The sequence below is a fragment of the Meriones unguiculatus genome, chromosome 17 (assembly GCF_030254825.1).
Source record: "Meriones unguiculatus strain TT.TT164.6M chromosome 17, Bangor_MerUng_6.1, whole genome shotgun sequence".
In the NCBI taxonomy this organism is placed as follows: Eukaryota; Metazoa; Chordata; class Mammalia; order Rodentia; family Muridae; genus Meriones; species Meriones unguiculatus.
The window spans coordinates 15523350-15535635 of record NC_083364.1 but is presented as its reverse complement, the minus strand read 5'-3'; the positions used below and the strand labels follow the sequence as shown (position 1 = coordinate 15535635).

General features: G+C 48.7%; 1 protein-coding gene across 6 annotated transcripts in view; it reads right to left on the bottom strand.

Annotated features, from left to right (window-relative positions):
• Brd4 (bromodomain containing 4) overlaps nt 1–12286 on the bottom strand; it is a 71703-nt gene that overhangs the window by 5015 nt on the left and 54402 nt on the right. For 5 of the 6 annotated variants that reach the window (XM_021637570.2, XM_021637568.2, XM_060371065.1 and 2 more), the window contains 4 exons: nt 11182–11292; nt 2446–2498; nt 1929–2316; nt 719–1327 (listed from right to left, as the gene is read on the bottom strand). In XM_021637570.2, coding sequence (XP_021493245.2) covers nt 719–1327; nt 1929–2316; nt 2446–2498; nt 11182–11292 — 1161 coding nt within the window. Of the gene's footprint in view, nt 1–718; nt 1328–1928; nt 2317–2445; nt 2499–4757; nt 6859–11181; nt 11293–12286 lie in introns of those variants that run through there. The other variant, XM_021637574.2, reaches the window with a different exon arrangement.

Genomic DNA, 12286 nt, shown 5'->3' with positions numbered 1-12286 from the left:
GGCAGCACTTAGTTTAACCCTAAAGCAGACTGTATTGTGTATGGACTGTGCTGAGCCCAGGAACCTCACTATGGCCCTCAAATGTTACTGTAAGATGCTACTGTAAGCTCTGACTGGGACATTTTTTTTTTAAGCCAGGGATGGTCAGGGCATCTGTTACCAACATTTCAAAGCCAAGTGAACAAAGAAGGGTGAAAGGCCTCAACAACACTGTTGGGGAATGAGAGGTCTGCACTAGACTGGAAACAGGCAGGGTTTCTGAGTGGATTCTGCTTCTGAGTAGCAGACATACTCCCCAACATGGTCCACGCAGTGGCACCTGGGTCTTTCCGGACCCAGTGGAAAGACCAACTATTCCCCAAACTATTCTCTGATTCCCAACTTGTTTACTAAATTAGCTCCTGCTTACTCCATGGTCACCTCCAAGAAACCTATCCTGACCCTGAATGGGTAGATCTGGTGCCTTGACTGGCTCCTGGCTTCCATTTAGCAGGAATTAAGGTCAAGGGAAGTCTTTTTCTGGGATATTTCTGCTTGTGAGCAAGACAAATAACCAACATAATAAATACAAAGCATGGGCAGTGATACTCCAGCTACACAGTGCCTACAGGGTTTGGCCTTGAACCCTTTAAACTTGAAACACAACACTGCACTGGCAGAATAAGGCACAAAGCCCAGCTCCAGAATCCTGAGTACAAGAATAGAGACCCCTACTTACCGGCTGAGTAGGGGTCTGACTTGTGGTGCCGGGGTGAAGGGTGATGCTGAATGACTTGCTGGGGCTTGGCAGGCTGTGGTGGGGGTGGCTGCTGTCCTGGGGGTGGGTGGGCAGGCTGTTGCCCTGTGGGTGGTGGGGGCTGCTGGATGTGAGCAGAAAAGGGCATGGACGGCAAGTGAACTGGCCGTGGTGGGGGCTGGTGTTGTGGTGGTGGTGGTGGTGGTGGTTGGGGTTGGGGAGGTGGGGGTGGTGGAGGCTGCTGCTGGAGCTGCTGCTGCTGCTGCTGCTGCTGCACGGAAGGGTGGGGTGGAGGGGGCAAGGGAGGTGGGGGTTGGGACTGCACCTTCACGGAAGGGAGTAGCGGTGTGGGGGGCTGCACCTTCTGCAGTTGCTGTAGGTACAACTGCATCTGCATGGAGGTAAGGGGTGGGGCAGGTGGCTCTTCATCCTCCAGTAGCACTTGAGGAGGCTGAGCCATGGGTGGCTGTGGAAGCAGAGGGGGCTGGGCCAGGGCAGGGGACACAGCTGGGGGTCGGGTAGGCTTTGGAGGCAGAGCAGCAGCTCGGTTGCTGGGCCGAGATGGTTGCTGGGGCAGTGCATTGTGCAAAGCTGGAATGACAAAAAATATGGAAGTAAAACCTAAGAATCTATGATTCTGGACTGCTTTTTCTGCTCTATCCTGACCTTGTCTAGACTACAGCGACTGCCCTTTCTTCCTCCACTTTCCATAAGCTTCCACAAAAAGCGCAATCAAGACAGGTTTCAGAAAGCCCTACAAGAGTAGGTTCCTTGCAGTCATCCTGCCCTATATTCTGTGTCCCTGACCCTTCCTCGTTCCCTGCAGACCTTCAGGTCTCACTGCAGGTCTTACTACCTACTCGTAGACTTTCAGCAGCAGCTTGCCAAGAGGGTGAGCAATCCCACTTCTGCATCTCTCCACCCCCATCTACGTTGTCCAAGATCCACAAGATTAACTAAGAGAATGAATATTATCTCTTCAATTCCCTTAACTGAGAACTGCAGACACATCCAATCTTTACTAATCTAACAAAATGCCTGTCCTAAGAGAACTAAAACACAATCTCTGGCAGGCCAGTCATGTCCTGGAGAAGTTACTAGCTCGATTACTGAAGCTAACAGTCTACCAAGAGTAACGGGTCATGACGCCATAGAACGGAAGGTGGCAAAGGGAGAGATAGCCATGGCTCACCTGGAGGAGAGACAACGGCATGCTGGTTGAGATGGGGCGGAGTGCTGTGCTCAGGTGGCTGGGGCAGGTGAGGAGGCAGCTCCGGCTGCGGCAGGTGCAAGATGGGCTGGGTGAAGTGGCCAATTGGGTCAAAGACACTGCCTGGCAGCTGTGGTTCCAGGACGGGTACCTGGGCAGTGATGAAGGGTGGGGGCGAGGACTTCATCGCTGGGGCAGTCTGCTGTGGCATGGAAGGCGGTGGTGGTGGTGCTGGGGGCTGCTGCTGCTGCTGCTGCTGCTGCTGCTGCTGCGGAGGGGGTGGAGGAGGAGGCTGCTGTGGAGGCTGGGGTGGCTGCTGGGGCACAGGAGCCGGGGCTGGCTGCATCTGTGGATGGTGATGGTGATGATGCTGCAGGCACACAAAGAGACACCCAAGGCTGATGTCAGACAGGAAAAATCAGCCTGGGTCAGCCGATAGTACCCTCTCAGCTGAGTGACCAGCTATCACCTGAGGAGGAGATACCCCCAACAAACATACCTTTTTCTGGTCCCTCCCAGGGTGCCCCTTCTTTTTTGACTTGGGAGCCATCTCTGCAGAGAAAAGAAAAGGTAGTGAGACTCTAGGGAAGAGACCAAGAGTTGGCCTTGGATGCAGAAGACAAGAACATAGGGCATTCAGGACAAGGGCTCATTAACACTGAAAATGCACCTGAATTGGACCATCACAGAGAAAAAGATATGTAGAATGTCACTTATCCACCTGCCTGTAGCTTTCCTAGGGACATGTGCCTGAAATGCCTCAACAAGCTGTAGAACACAGGCACAAGTAAAGGCCAAGGCCCTGGCTATATCAGAATCTAAACTATGGACACCTTACTTTGTATGGCCCTGTCTCGTGAGTCTTGCCTTAGGTGATAAACTTTCTGGAATAATTCAGGATGTTTGCAATGACCCCATGTATTACAACTGAGAACAAGGCTCTTTCAAAAAAGTGAGGACAACCATTCAGGGCCAGACAGCTGAGTCGGCAACTTAGAATTCTGGTAGAATGGTTTACTGAGGTTCTTGCCTCAGAGCAGCTCAGACTGGGACTGAGAAAGATCAAGTGATACTGGCACAGGATATAACTTGACCAGAGCTACAGAGTGGGCAAAGAAAGTACTGAGTGAGAACACAGAAAGGGGCTCTTTTTGGGAGTAAGGAAGCAGGATAGCCTCCCCAGAATGAGTAGGAACAAACAGGGCAGGTGCTCATCACTGCCAAAAAGATGGCACTGGCCCCCTTTCTCTTCCTCAAGCAAGACAGATATCAGTGATATCCCTTCTCTTAACAGTTCAGGTACTACAGAAAGAAGGCAGCATGTGCCATGGCTCCTCAAAGAGGCTGAAGGCCTGGTGCTTCGTGTGTGCAAATGTGTCTGTCTCTGTGAGGCTGGTTGAAAACCTGGGTGCATACCTATGCCTCTTACAAGTTTATAAGGAACGTTTCTCAGCTGGGTACTCCGGGAGAGGAAGTGACACCTTGGACGGTACTCTAGGGCTGACAAACAACACAACTGTCAATCACCAGCCCGAGGCTGTACAGGGCCTTCAGATTCCTGTTGCCAAAAGTCACTTTGTATCTTTGCTTTAGCTCCCCACAAACACCTTGTCAGAACATCAGTTCTCACTGCTAATGTCAAGGCCACCTCTCTCTGCTCTTAGCTGTCAAGCTACTTTGAAACGCAGGGCCCCTCCCTAAGGTGCAGTATCCACCAGCAGGAGTAAGATGGGACCTTGTACCTTGCAGGAGCTCACCACTCTACACGTAGGACTGACAAGACACAGACATCAGCAGCCATAAACATGTCCTCACACAAATGACAAAGGGGAGCAAATGAGGACACCCAGCACATGGGAACTCAAGGCTGAGCCCCAAATTTGGACACCAGAAAGCAGAGCTTTCAACTCCTTGGGTCAGAAGAAGAAATTTGGTAAGAGACCTTTTTACAAAGAAGACATTGGGGGTGGTGGGAGGGGAGGGGTTGTAAATGTTTTTTGGAATCAGGGAAAACAGGGCATTTGGCCGTTTTGAGTGTGGAAGCAGCACCAGCTGGAGACCTCACACCAGAAGAACTTGTAGGACAGGGACACACTGGACTAGAGAACTAATAACTCAGTACTGGGTGGCGGGAGGGAGGAGAGGGAGAGAGAAGCCGGGACAGCCAATGGACAGGCTACTCTATTAGCACTTCCAGTGTAAGAAAGTAGAGTAGGAGAGGGGGAAGGGGAAGGGAGACAGACAGACATTAGGGGAGAGCCGTTCAAAACAAATGCTGAGTATACTCTTGAGGAGATCTTAGCATACAGAAGCTAGGAGATGCAGCTGAACCACTGTGTCAAATGGAACCTGAAAAAAAAAAATCTTAGAGGTGACACCCAGATGCTAAACTAAGTGGTGAGATGTCTAGGAAGGGGGCGGGGCAGGCGGGTACTGCCTGTGGTCCAGTAACATTGAACAAAGCATTGTTTTCCCACTTACATAAAAAGGTCAATGGCTCCTGCCTCTTACCACCTGCCTCAAGTTATGAGCAGAGGTCTACAAGACCAGGCTTAAGACCAAGAGCAGTGGATAGCTGAACTGCAAAGGTCACAGGAGTATTCTGGGACTCATCTTCAGAGTGGAAGTGGAGGCTGCCCCAGGACCCAGGGGAGACTGGTGGAGCTGAAATGTATTGTGAGGCAGCCCAATGTAGTTCCTGTGGCCCAATCCTTGTGTTGGGTTACCAGTAATAAGACAAGACAAGTTTAAGTGCACAGCTTGATGACACAACAGGCCCAGACACCCCCACACAAAACTCTCTAGAAAGGGTTACATGAAGATGGCCTCAAATACTGTGTGATCTTTATTCCATAACAATCTTAAACTCCAACACAAATTTCATCTTTACATAGGATGATATTGTACAAAGTAAAATGATTTGGTAAAATCTGATCAAAACACTGATTTCTTCCACCCCAGCCCAGTCCCACCTGAACGAACGAGACAGAGGTTTAAGGGCAGGGCAATCAGAGGAGGAGCCTTCCACTGTCCTGGCTGGCTCCCCGACAGGACCCCACAGTCGGCTGGTACACTAAGGCTCTCCAAGGGTACCTCCCCTCCCATTGCCCAGAAACAGAAAACTACCAAGGAAGAACAGGTGGAGCTCTGTCCTTTCTGGCTGTGTTCCCAGGGCACCAGGTACAATTGACAGTTTAAGTCTAAAGATCTTTCAAGTTCAACAGGTCCTGAGTGTTCCTGCCACACACAGAAGGCCCACATAGTCAGGGATGGGATTCTGGACTGCACTCTACAGCACAAGCTGCGCTGTGTGCACGCTCATGTGAACAGAGGGTGTGGGGAGGGGCAGGGGCGACACATAGCCAAGATACTGTGGGAATGTAGGCTGCCATTTGGTCCAAGATAACAAATATTCCCAGAAAGATAATGCCAACAGCTTCCCAACTGTCCAGTGGGAATCTCTGGGCAAGAAGTCTCCCCTCCCCCTAACCCCAGCTAAGCCAAGTTCACTGAGAACACATCAGGCACAGGCCAAAGGGCAGCTCAAAATACTGTTTGGCAAAAGGAGCTAACTTAAAGCTAGACACAAAGAGGGACTTGGAACAGCCTAGAAACTCAGCAGCATCACTATGAGGTCACTGTATGCTCTAGGGAGTCTTGAGACCAAAGGCCACATCAGATAGGGGGCAACAAGCAACCCAAGGATTCGGAAATCTGGGAAGGGGCACAGCAGTGCCTCAGACTACTTTTAGCTCTAAGGTGCCAGGTTAACAGTCCTCTTGGAAATAGTAAAAGTGCATTTTAAAAAACCAAAGGACAGAAAGAGCCCACTAAAATATAGATGCAATTCCTCAGGGGTCTTTTTATGCTAGGCAGATTTCTGGTAAGATGCTAGATTTATGATCAAAAGGGGGCAAGGGCCAGTACCTGTTTTTAGGTAGGAAACAAACAAAACACCCACCCAACCAGTTTGTCTCTGGAAAGCTTTGGGATGTGGTCCATTCTTGCCTGCTCTAGTCCCAGTAGTTGTTATTATAGAAAGCTGAAGATGAGAATGGTCATGACGGCAATGAAACTTGGAGAGGCATGGCAGGCAGCTCACAAGTTGCCATGATATCCTTCTTGCCCATTTCCCAGATTCTGACCCAGTTTGGCAGTGGGACCTATTGTGCCTGCATGGCCCTTACCAACAGCCTTGAAGGGTATTTCTCTTATGTGACTTGAGAAAAGACCAAACAACTTCAGAAATGTCCAATAGGCCACTTGAACTTTTAGTACTCTATGGGGTCAATGGAGACCCAAGGAGAATTTAGAAGGCTATGAGTCAGCTAAAGCTGATCACAGCCCCCATCGGATCAAGCCAACCAGGGTGGACCCACATAGACTTTGGGAGCACAGCTGGCCTCCCTCTAAAGGCCCCACATGGGAGGTCAAAATGTTCACCCTCAGGGTGAATTAGATCTTTCCTGGGCTAAAGTCACTGGAAGGTCTGGAGTCTCAGAAAAAGATGGAAGGGACGAAGAGAGGAAACACACTGTGATCAGGCTTCGCACACAGAGCAGCACCACATGTATGTATAGAGGAGGATTATTACCACCCTCTAGGAGATGCCACCCACCCAGAGGACCCCAGATGACCAGGGAGACCGGGCAGGACAGCCAGGCAGTCTTTGTACAGAGAGGCCCAGGCAGCAGGCCAGGCAGGCAGCCTTCCTGAAGGTGAGACTAGGTGTGCTGCTGGACATGACTAATCCACCCCGGGGGACAGGCCCAGGGCTCTGAGCAATTCCATAACTTGGTGGAGTCCTGTCCCTTTCACAGAAGAAAATGGACTTAAGCTATAGCTCGCTGGGAAGAAATCTGGAACTGAAGACCGTTTTATTAAGAGTCCGTGTCCAATGATTAGGCAGGACCTACGTAGAGGGAGAAAGAAACCAGTGTGAGAGAATGGTGTGGAATGTATCGTTCAAGTTACAAGAACAGAAGAATTGCAGACTGAGCCAGCTTCTGTGCCCTGGTGATTGGAAGGGCACAAGAGACCCATGTTGGAAACCAAGAGCCCCATCCCTGACTATCCAGCCCCAGATAAACCTACACCACAGAAATGTAACAGTCTACAGAGAAGTCTCTAAAATTGCTTTTGACGCCTGCCTGCAATTCTAAACAGAACTGGTTCTGCTAATGAGTTCCATGTGCCCTGCCTGAGTGTACTGGTATTCTCTTTATTCCTAAAGTCTCTCTTGGATGTCGGAAGTGTCCTTAAGCTGTCTCACCAGGCAGGTGTGTCAAAGTCACCAGGCATCAGCTAACCGTTCCTCAAAAGAGCAAAATACCAACCCTTTCTCACAGTGTGGTGAGGGAGGTAAAGCCGCCAATAGAGGAGGAAGCACTTCCCACTGAGGAAGGCAAAAAGGAGAGTCATCTCCAGCTACCTCCACATCTCCAAAACCAAATATAAAAAAGTAGAAACCATGAAAAGAAGCATTTATGACAATTGTTGAGGGGAGGGAGAGGCTAAAGAGAAAAGGTCTTGTCCTTTCCATCCTTTTTCAGAATATCCAATATGGCTTCTGGTCCAGAGAAGGAGCCTGGTTTGGTTCCCACATGTAGCAGAGTGGTGCCTCTGCTGGAATTATGTTAAAATCCCTAGTCCCAGAACATGCCTGGGAAAAACCCGCCCACACAGCCTCTTACTGTAGGCCACATTCCACAAGGCTGGCCCTCACCCCAGGGAAGTCCCAATCCCTCCAAACTCTTGGACTTCTGGAAGGTGGCACCTGGCTCTGAACATTTCCTACTCTGGGGGCCTTACCCCTTTCTTAAGCAACTGTCACACTGTGGTAACAGGACCACCACAGCCCCGAGATAAGACTGGAAGGAATCTTTTTTCAAAGGTCCTGGGCCCAGGGAGCTGAGGCTGACTTCCTGATTAGAGCCTCAAGAGTGTCTCATGGCCTCTGTCTGCACTTCCCAGTTCCAGCGTTTCCAAAACACCACGCATTCCTTTTTACCCTGGAGCTATTAAGGAACACCCACATGCTCCAATCCTGGGAAAAGGAAATAAAGACTAAAATAGCTGAACTGTGCTCTTGCGTGAACAGGCCACAGTCCCAGAGCCTTCTCTTCTCACTGCACTGCTCAAAACCCAGTTCAGTCCAGGCAGCTGAGGTACACTCTAGGGGTGGCTCCAAAGAGGATGCACATAAGTTATGTAGCCACACATACCCACAAAGACCTGTGGAAAACATGTGAGGAGAACCAAATATTAGCAATATGACGAGCAATGGGAAAAAAAAGCCACCGTCTTACCCCGACTTACTTAGCGCAAGGTCTGAAGCCGTTCTAGAAGATAGAAGGAGAAGGCACCTGGGCCTTATTCTGCTTGTTCTAACACTGAACCCCTGAGCAGTTCGAGACTTAAGCTAGAATCAAAGCTCAATGAAAAGCAAAACAAACCAACAACAAATACTGGGCTCAAGAGAAGTGTCAATAAGTGTCATTTCTGGTGCAGAAAATGAGGGAATAGTGGCTGGAATCCAGCTAGCACTCATCTGCAATATGGTCTAACACCATGCATCCTTGTCATGAATGCAGAAGGGTTTCTTGTACCCCATTCTAGCCCCTATTGAGTGCTTCTCTTCAGTTTCTTTAGGTGATTTGTGTCACTGGGGCCATGCCAGTAGAACTGACCCTTAGTACAAGGGACAAAATAGGTCCTTTTGAGAAATTTTGGTTTCAATTAAAACAGAAAAGTTAAGAACAAAGTAAACATAAACTAGACCCAAAGACCAAAGTGAAACGCCTTCAGTGTCTGCCCCATCTCTACCCCACTCTCCTGCCAAGGCAGAACTACCAGTAAAGACTCATCACAGAGGTTGGAGCTGCTGGGCTTCCTGGACCCAGGAGGTCAGTTGCTAGAGGGTCTGCATCCCGGCACTCCACATACCACAAAGTGCAGTGTCTGTATGGCACAAGGAGACAGAAGCTATGTTTTACTGGTGTGACATACACTGGTGTGCCTGTTTGTCGATCGATGTGTGTCTGTGCCCTTCTTGGAGATCTTTCTATACAACAAAATCTCAGCAGGTTCTTCCTAAGCAGTACTGTCAACAACCTCACAACATAGCGCTCTGTACTCAGTAGAAAATTAAAACCTACCACTTCATTGGCAATACCAGTGGCTTGAATGAAAACAAGAAGAGGGAGCCAGCAAAACAAAAATGGGAAGGACATCATCTGAAAAGAGGGAGGGGTTCAACCCAGGCAGCCAAGTAAATAGTCAAGACTAGAAGTCTGTGGGTCAGCAGCTCCATGACTTTAAATCTCACCCCTCCTTCCCACCAGGACAGCTGTTCCCAGGACTCTCAGATTACTTGTTGCACAGGCTTTCTACTTAAGGGAGGAGGCCGGCTGGAAAAAATTCTTTTCTCTGTAACAGTAGCAAAAAACTGGTGGAAATGTCATCATGGCAGCCATCAGGGAAAGAAGCAGGGCATTCCTGTGGGACCACAGGAGGACTTCCATCTAGAGAAGATAGTTGTAGGAGCAGTGGCTCAAAGAATGTGTGAGTGTGAGGGGTCTGAGTCCCCTGATATCCCAGAAGTAAGCCCTGTTGTTTAGTGTCAGGTTAGGGTCAATCTCTGGGCATGCCTCTGATCACTTGGATTCTTAAAAAAGAATGGCTGTAAAATCTTAGGAGGATCAATCTAGAAAACACAGTAGGCACACGCACGCGCACACACACACACACACCCCAGAGGAGAAGCAAGTCTGAAGCTTGGCTGGCAATGAAAGTGAAAAGTCAGTAGCCACCAAGAATGCTAATGGTGCCTCGAGAATACATCTATTCACCCCATTCACCCTGCTGAAGGCAGTGGCTGCAGTTCAAGGTGAGAATGGCTCAAGGCCAGCCCTTCCCAGAAAGCCTAGGATGCAGCTCCACCTACTGGTTCAAGGAAAAGCAAGGCAGAGGTGTTTTAGAATGAAAGGGGGAAAAAAATGGTAGGGGAGGTTGTGAGACCAGCCAATTTGGACACAGCAATTTGTGCAGTCTGTGCAGAACAAACACAGAGCACACAATTCAATAATGGGTTACATGCCCCTTGTAATTACATTGCTCGTCAAAAACAAGACAGTAAAGAGAAATGTCCTGTTAAGGCTCCAGCCTATTCCATGGCCCACAAAAATGCCTTCTCCCCTTAACTCCCAGTTTCTCTGGGCACAGGTAGGCCTATGTACAGTTTGAAGCAACCAAGGTTACCTTAGCTGTTGTAAGGGAGCCTTGGCCTTTCATGACATGATCAGGTCATTATTCTACAAGTGAGAGATCCATGGAATACTGCCAGCAGCCTTTTCATCCCCAGACCCGCTTCCTACTATAGACCACACACCCCAGCCCATTTAAAACGCCACGACTGGGCTCCTAGATAGACTGTAACTTATCTGTTCAGCTGATGGAACCTGCCCTGCCAAGGGTAACGCCAATCACATGAGCCATATGCCAGGCAACCCAGGTACAGCAGGCCTTCTTCCCTATCTTCTTCTTGAGGCCAATGTGAGCACCTGCTCCTCTGGGAATAACAAAGAAAGTGCACCTCTGGGAAAGCAGGCTGTTCCCAAAATTACCACCCGCTCTCACCTCCAGCTCTGCAAACTGGTATTCAGAACATAGGAATTGAACACTATTAAACAGGCCCATAGAGCTTAAGTAAAGATTAGTAGAAGAGCAGGACACACATGTCCCAGTGCACATATAGTTAGAGCAAACCTGGGAAAAGCCAACAACAACAACAAAAAAAACCAGCAGTGAACATACAGTGGAGAAGAAAACAGCTGTTCCCAGAGTTTAGAGCTCAGGCTGATAACAGAGGGGAAAGGTGCAGGAGGCTTGTCTCTACTCTCTGCTAAAATGTGGCCAGAATTATTTCCATGCCAACTGTAATGCCAGAATACTGGAAGGGGGGTGGGGGCATTCCAACCCAAGGTTAATGGGACCCCAACACCTGCAGTTTTCAAGGTCTACCCCTACTCACATGGAGAGAATAGAATGCTGTTACACAGGGTGTCTTGCCACCCTGCCGGGAAAGAGTTAACATTGTGGATAGGTAGACAGAAGGGCCCAGGATGTTTCAGTGACCACAAACTCTGGGCTCTTGAACAACCTGGACAAAGGACTGAGATAGTACCAGGGATGAGCAGGGTAGTTTGTTAAGACACTTAAACAGGAACCAGCTAACCTGTTTCAGAGTCTTCACTGTCAGAGGAACTCGATTCACTGGTGCTCTCTGATTCAGAGGATGAGAAGCCCTTCATCTTCGAAGAACCAGCAATCACATCAACTTTTTCAGCTGCAACCCAAATAACAGAACTGTATCAGTAAAGACACCAACTTAGGCAGCTACTGCTGGCCACAGCTTACTCCCAAATGCCCAGAGAAAGGACCAGTGGGAAGCCTGTACAGCTACTACCAACCCAGATCTCGAGTACTTCCATCATTCTCACTGGTAGCCTACTATACACTAACTGAAAGACAACTCTGGGCTCCAATTTCGAGGCCTCATCACTCTCTTATAATATCCTCTAGATTTTTTTTTTTTTTTTAATGAATTGAGAAGACCAGGCAGAACAGTAATTTCTTCATATGATATACTGCTGGCTTGGGTGAAGAGGTATTCTTCATACAAGGTATTATGTCCAGAGAATAGCAAAATAAGACCACCAGCTTTAGAGTACAGACCAAATGATGTCACTGAACATCAGATTCAGAGCAAAGTTCTAAGGACCTAGAAGTCAGTATGTGCCAAGAAAGCAGTATATAAAAAAATACTTGGACATACATTCTAAACTAAACCCTCTAGTACTAAGACAAGAAGTTATAAGCCAATATAAGGCATATATAAAACAGAAGAGATTCTGGAAGGCTGATGGCAGGGATATGGTGGGCATCAACCCCATTAGCAAAAGTTATCAGTACACATATTCCTGGGACATCCAGACACCCTTTCCTCCTGGCCTCACCTCAACAGAGGTAGAGGTGGGAGATAGCTTCTGGAGAAGACTGTATGGCTAGCAACCAGAGATGAAAACAGTTGCTGCTTAGAGCAAGGCTCAAAAGACAGATTCAGGTAGTTTTCAGACAGCCATCAAAGAGGCCCAGAAAAAATAAAATTAAAAGAGGCGCAGAAGGGCATGACAATCCAGAGTCCAGTGGAGTGTCATTCTTGGGGTTTCTATGGCAAAGGCATGCAATTCATAACTGTGTGTGTGTGGGAGGTAAGTGACTGGGGCTTCACTTTTCAGGTGTAGAGTGCTAAGCTGGAAGAGGGCTAACTAAGGGTTTCC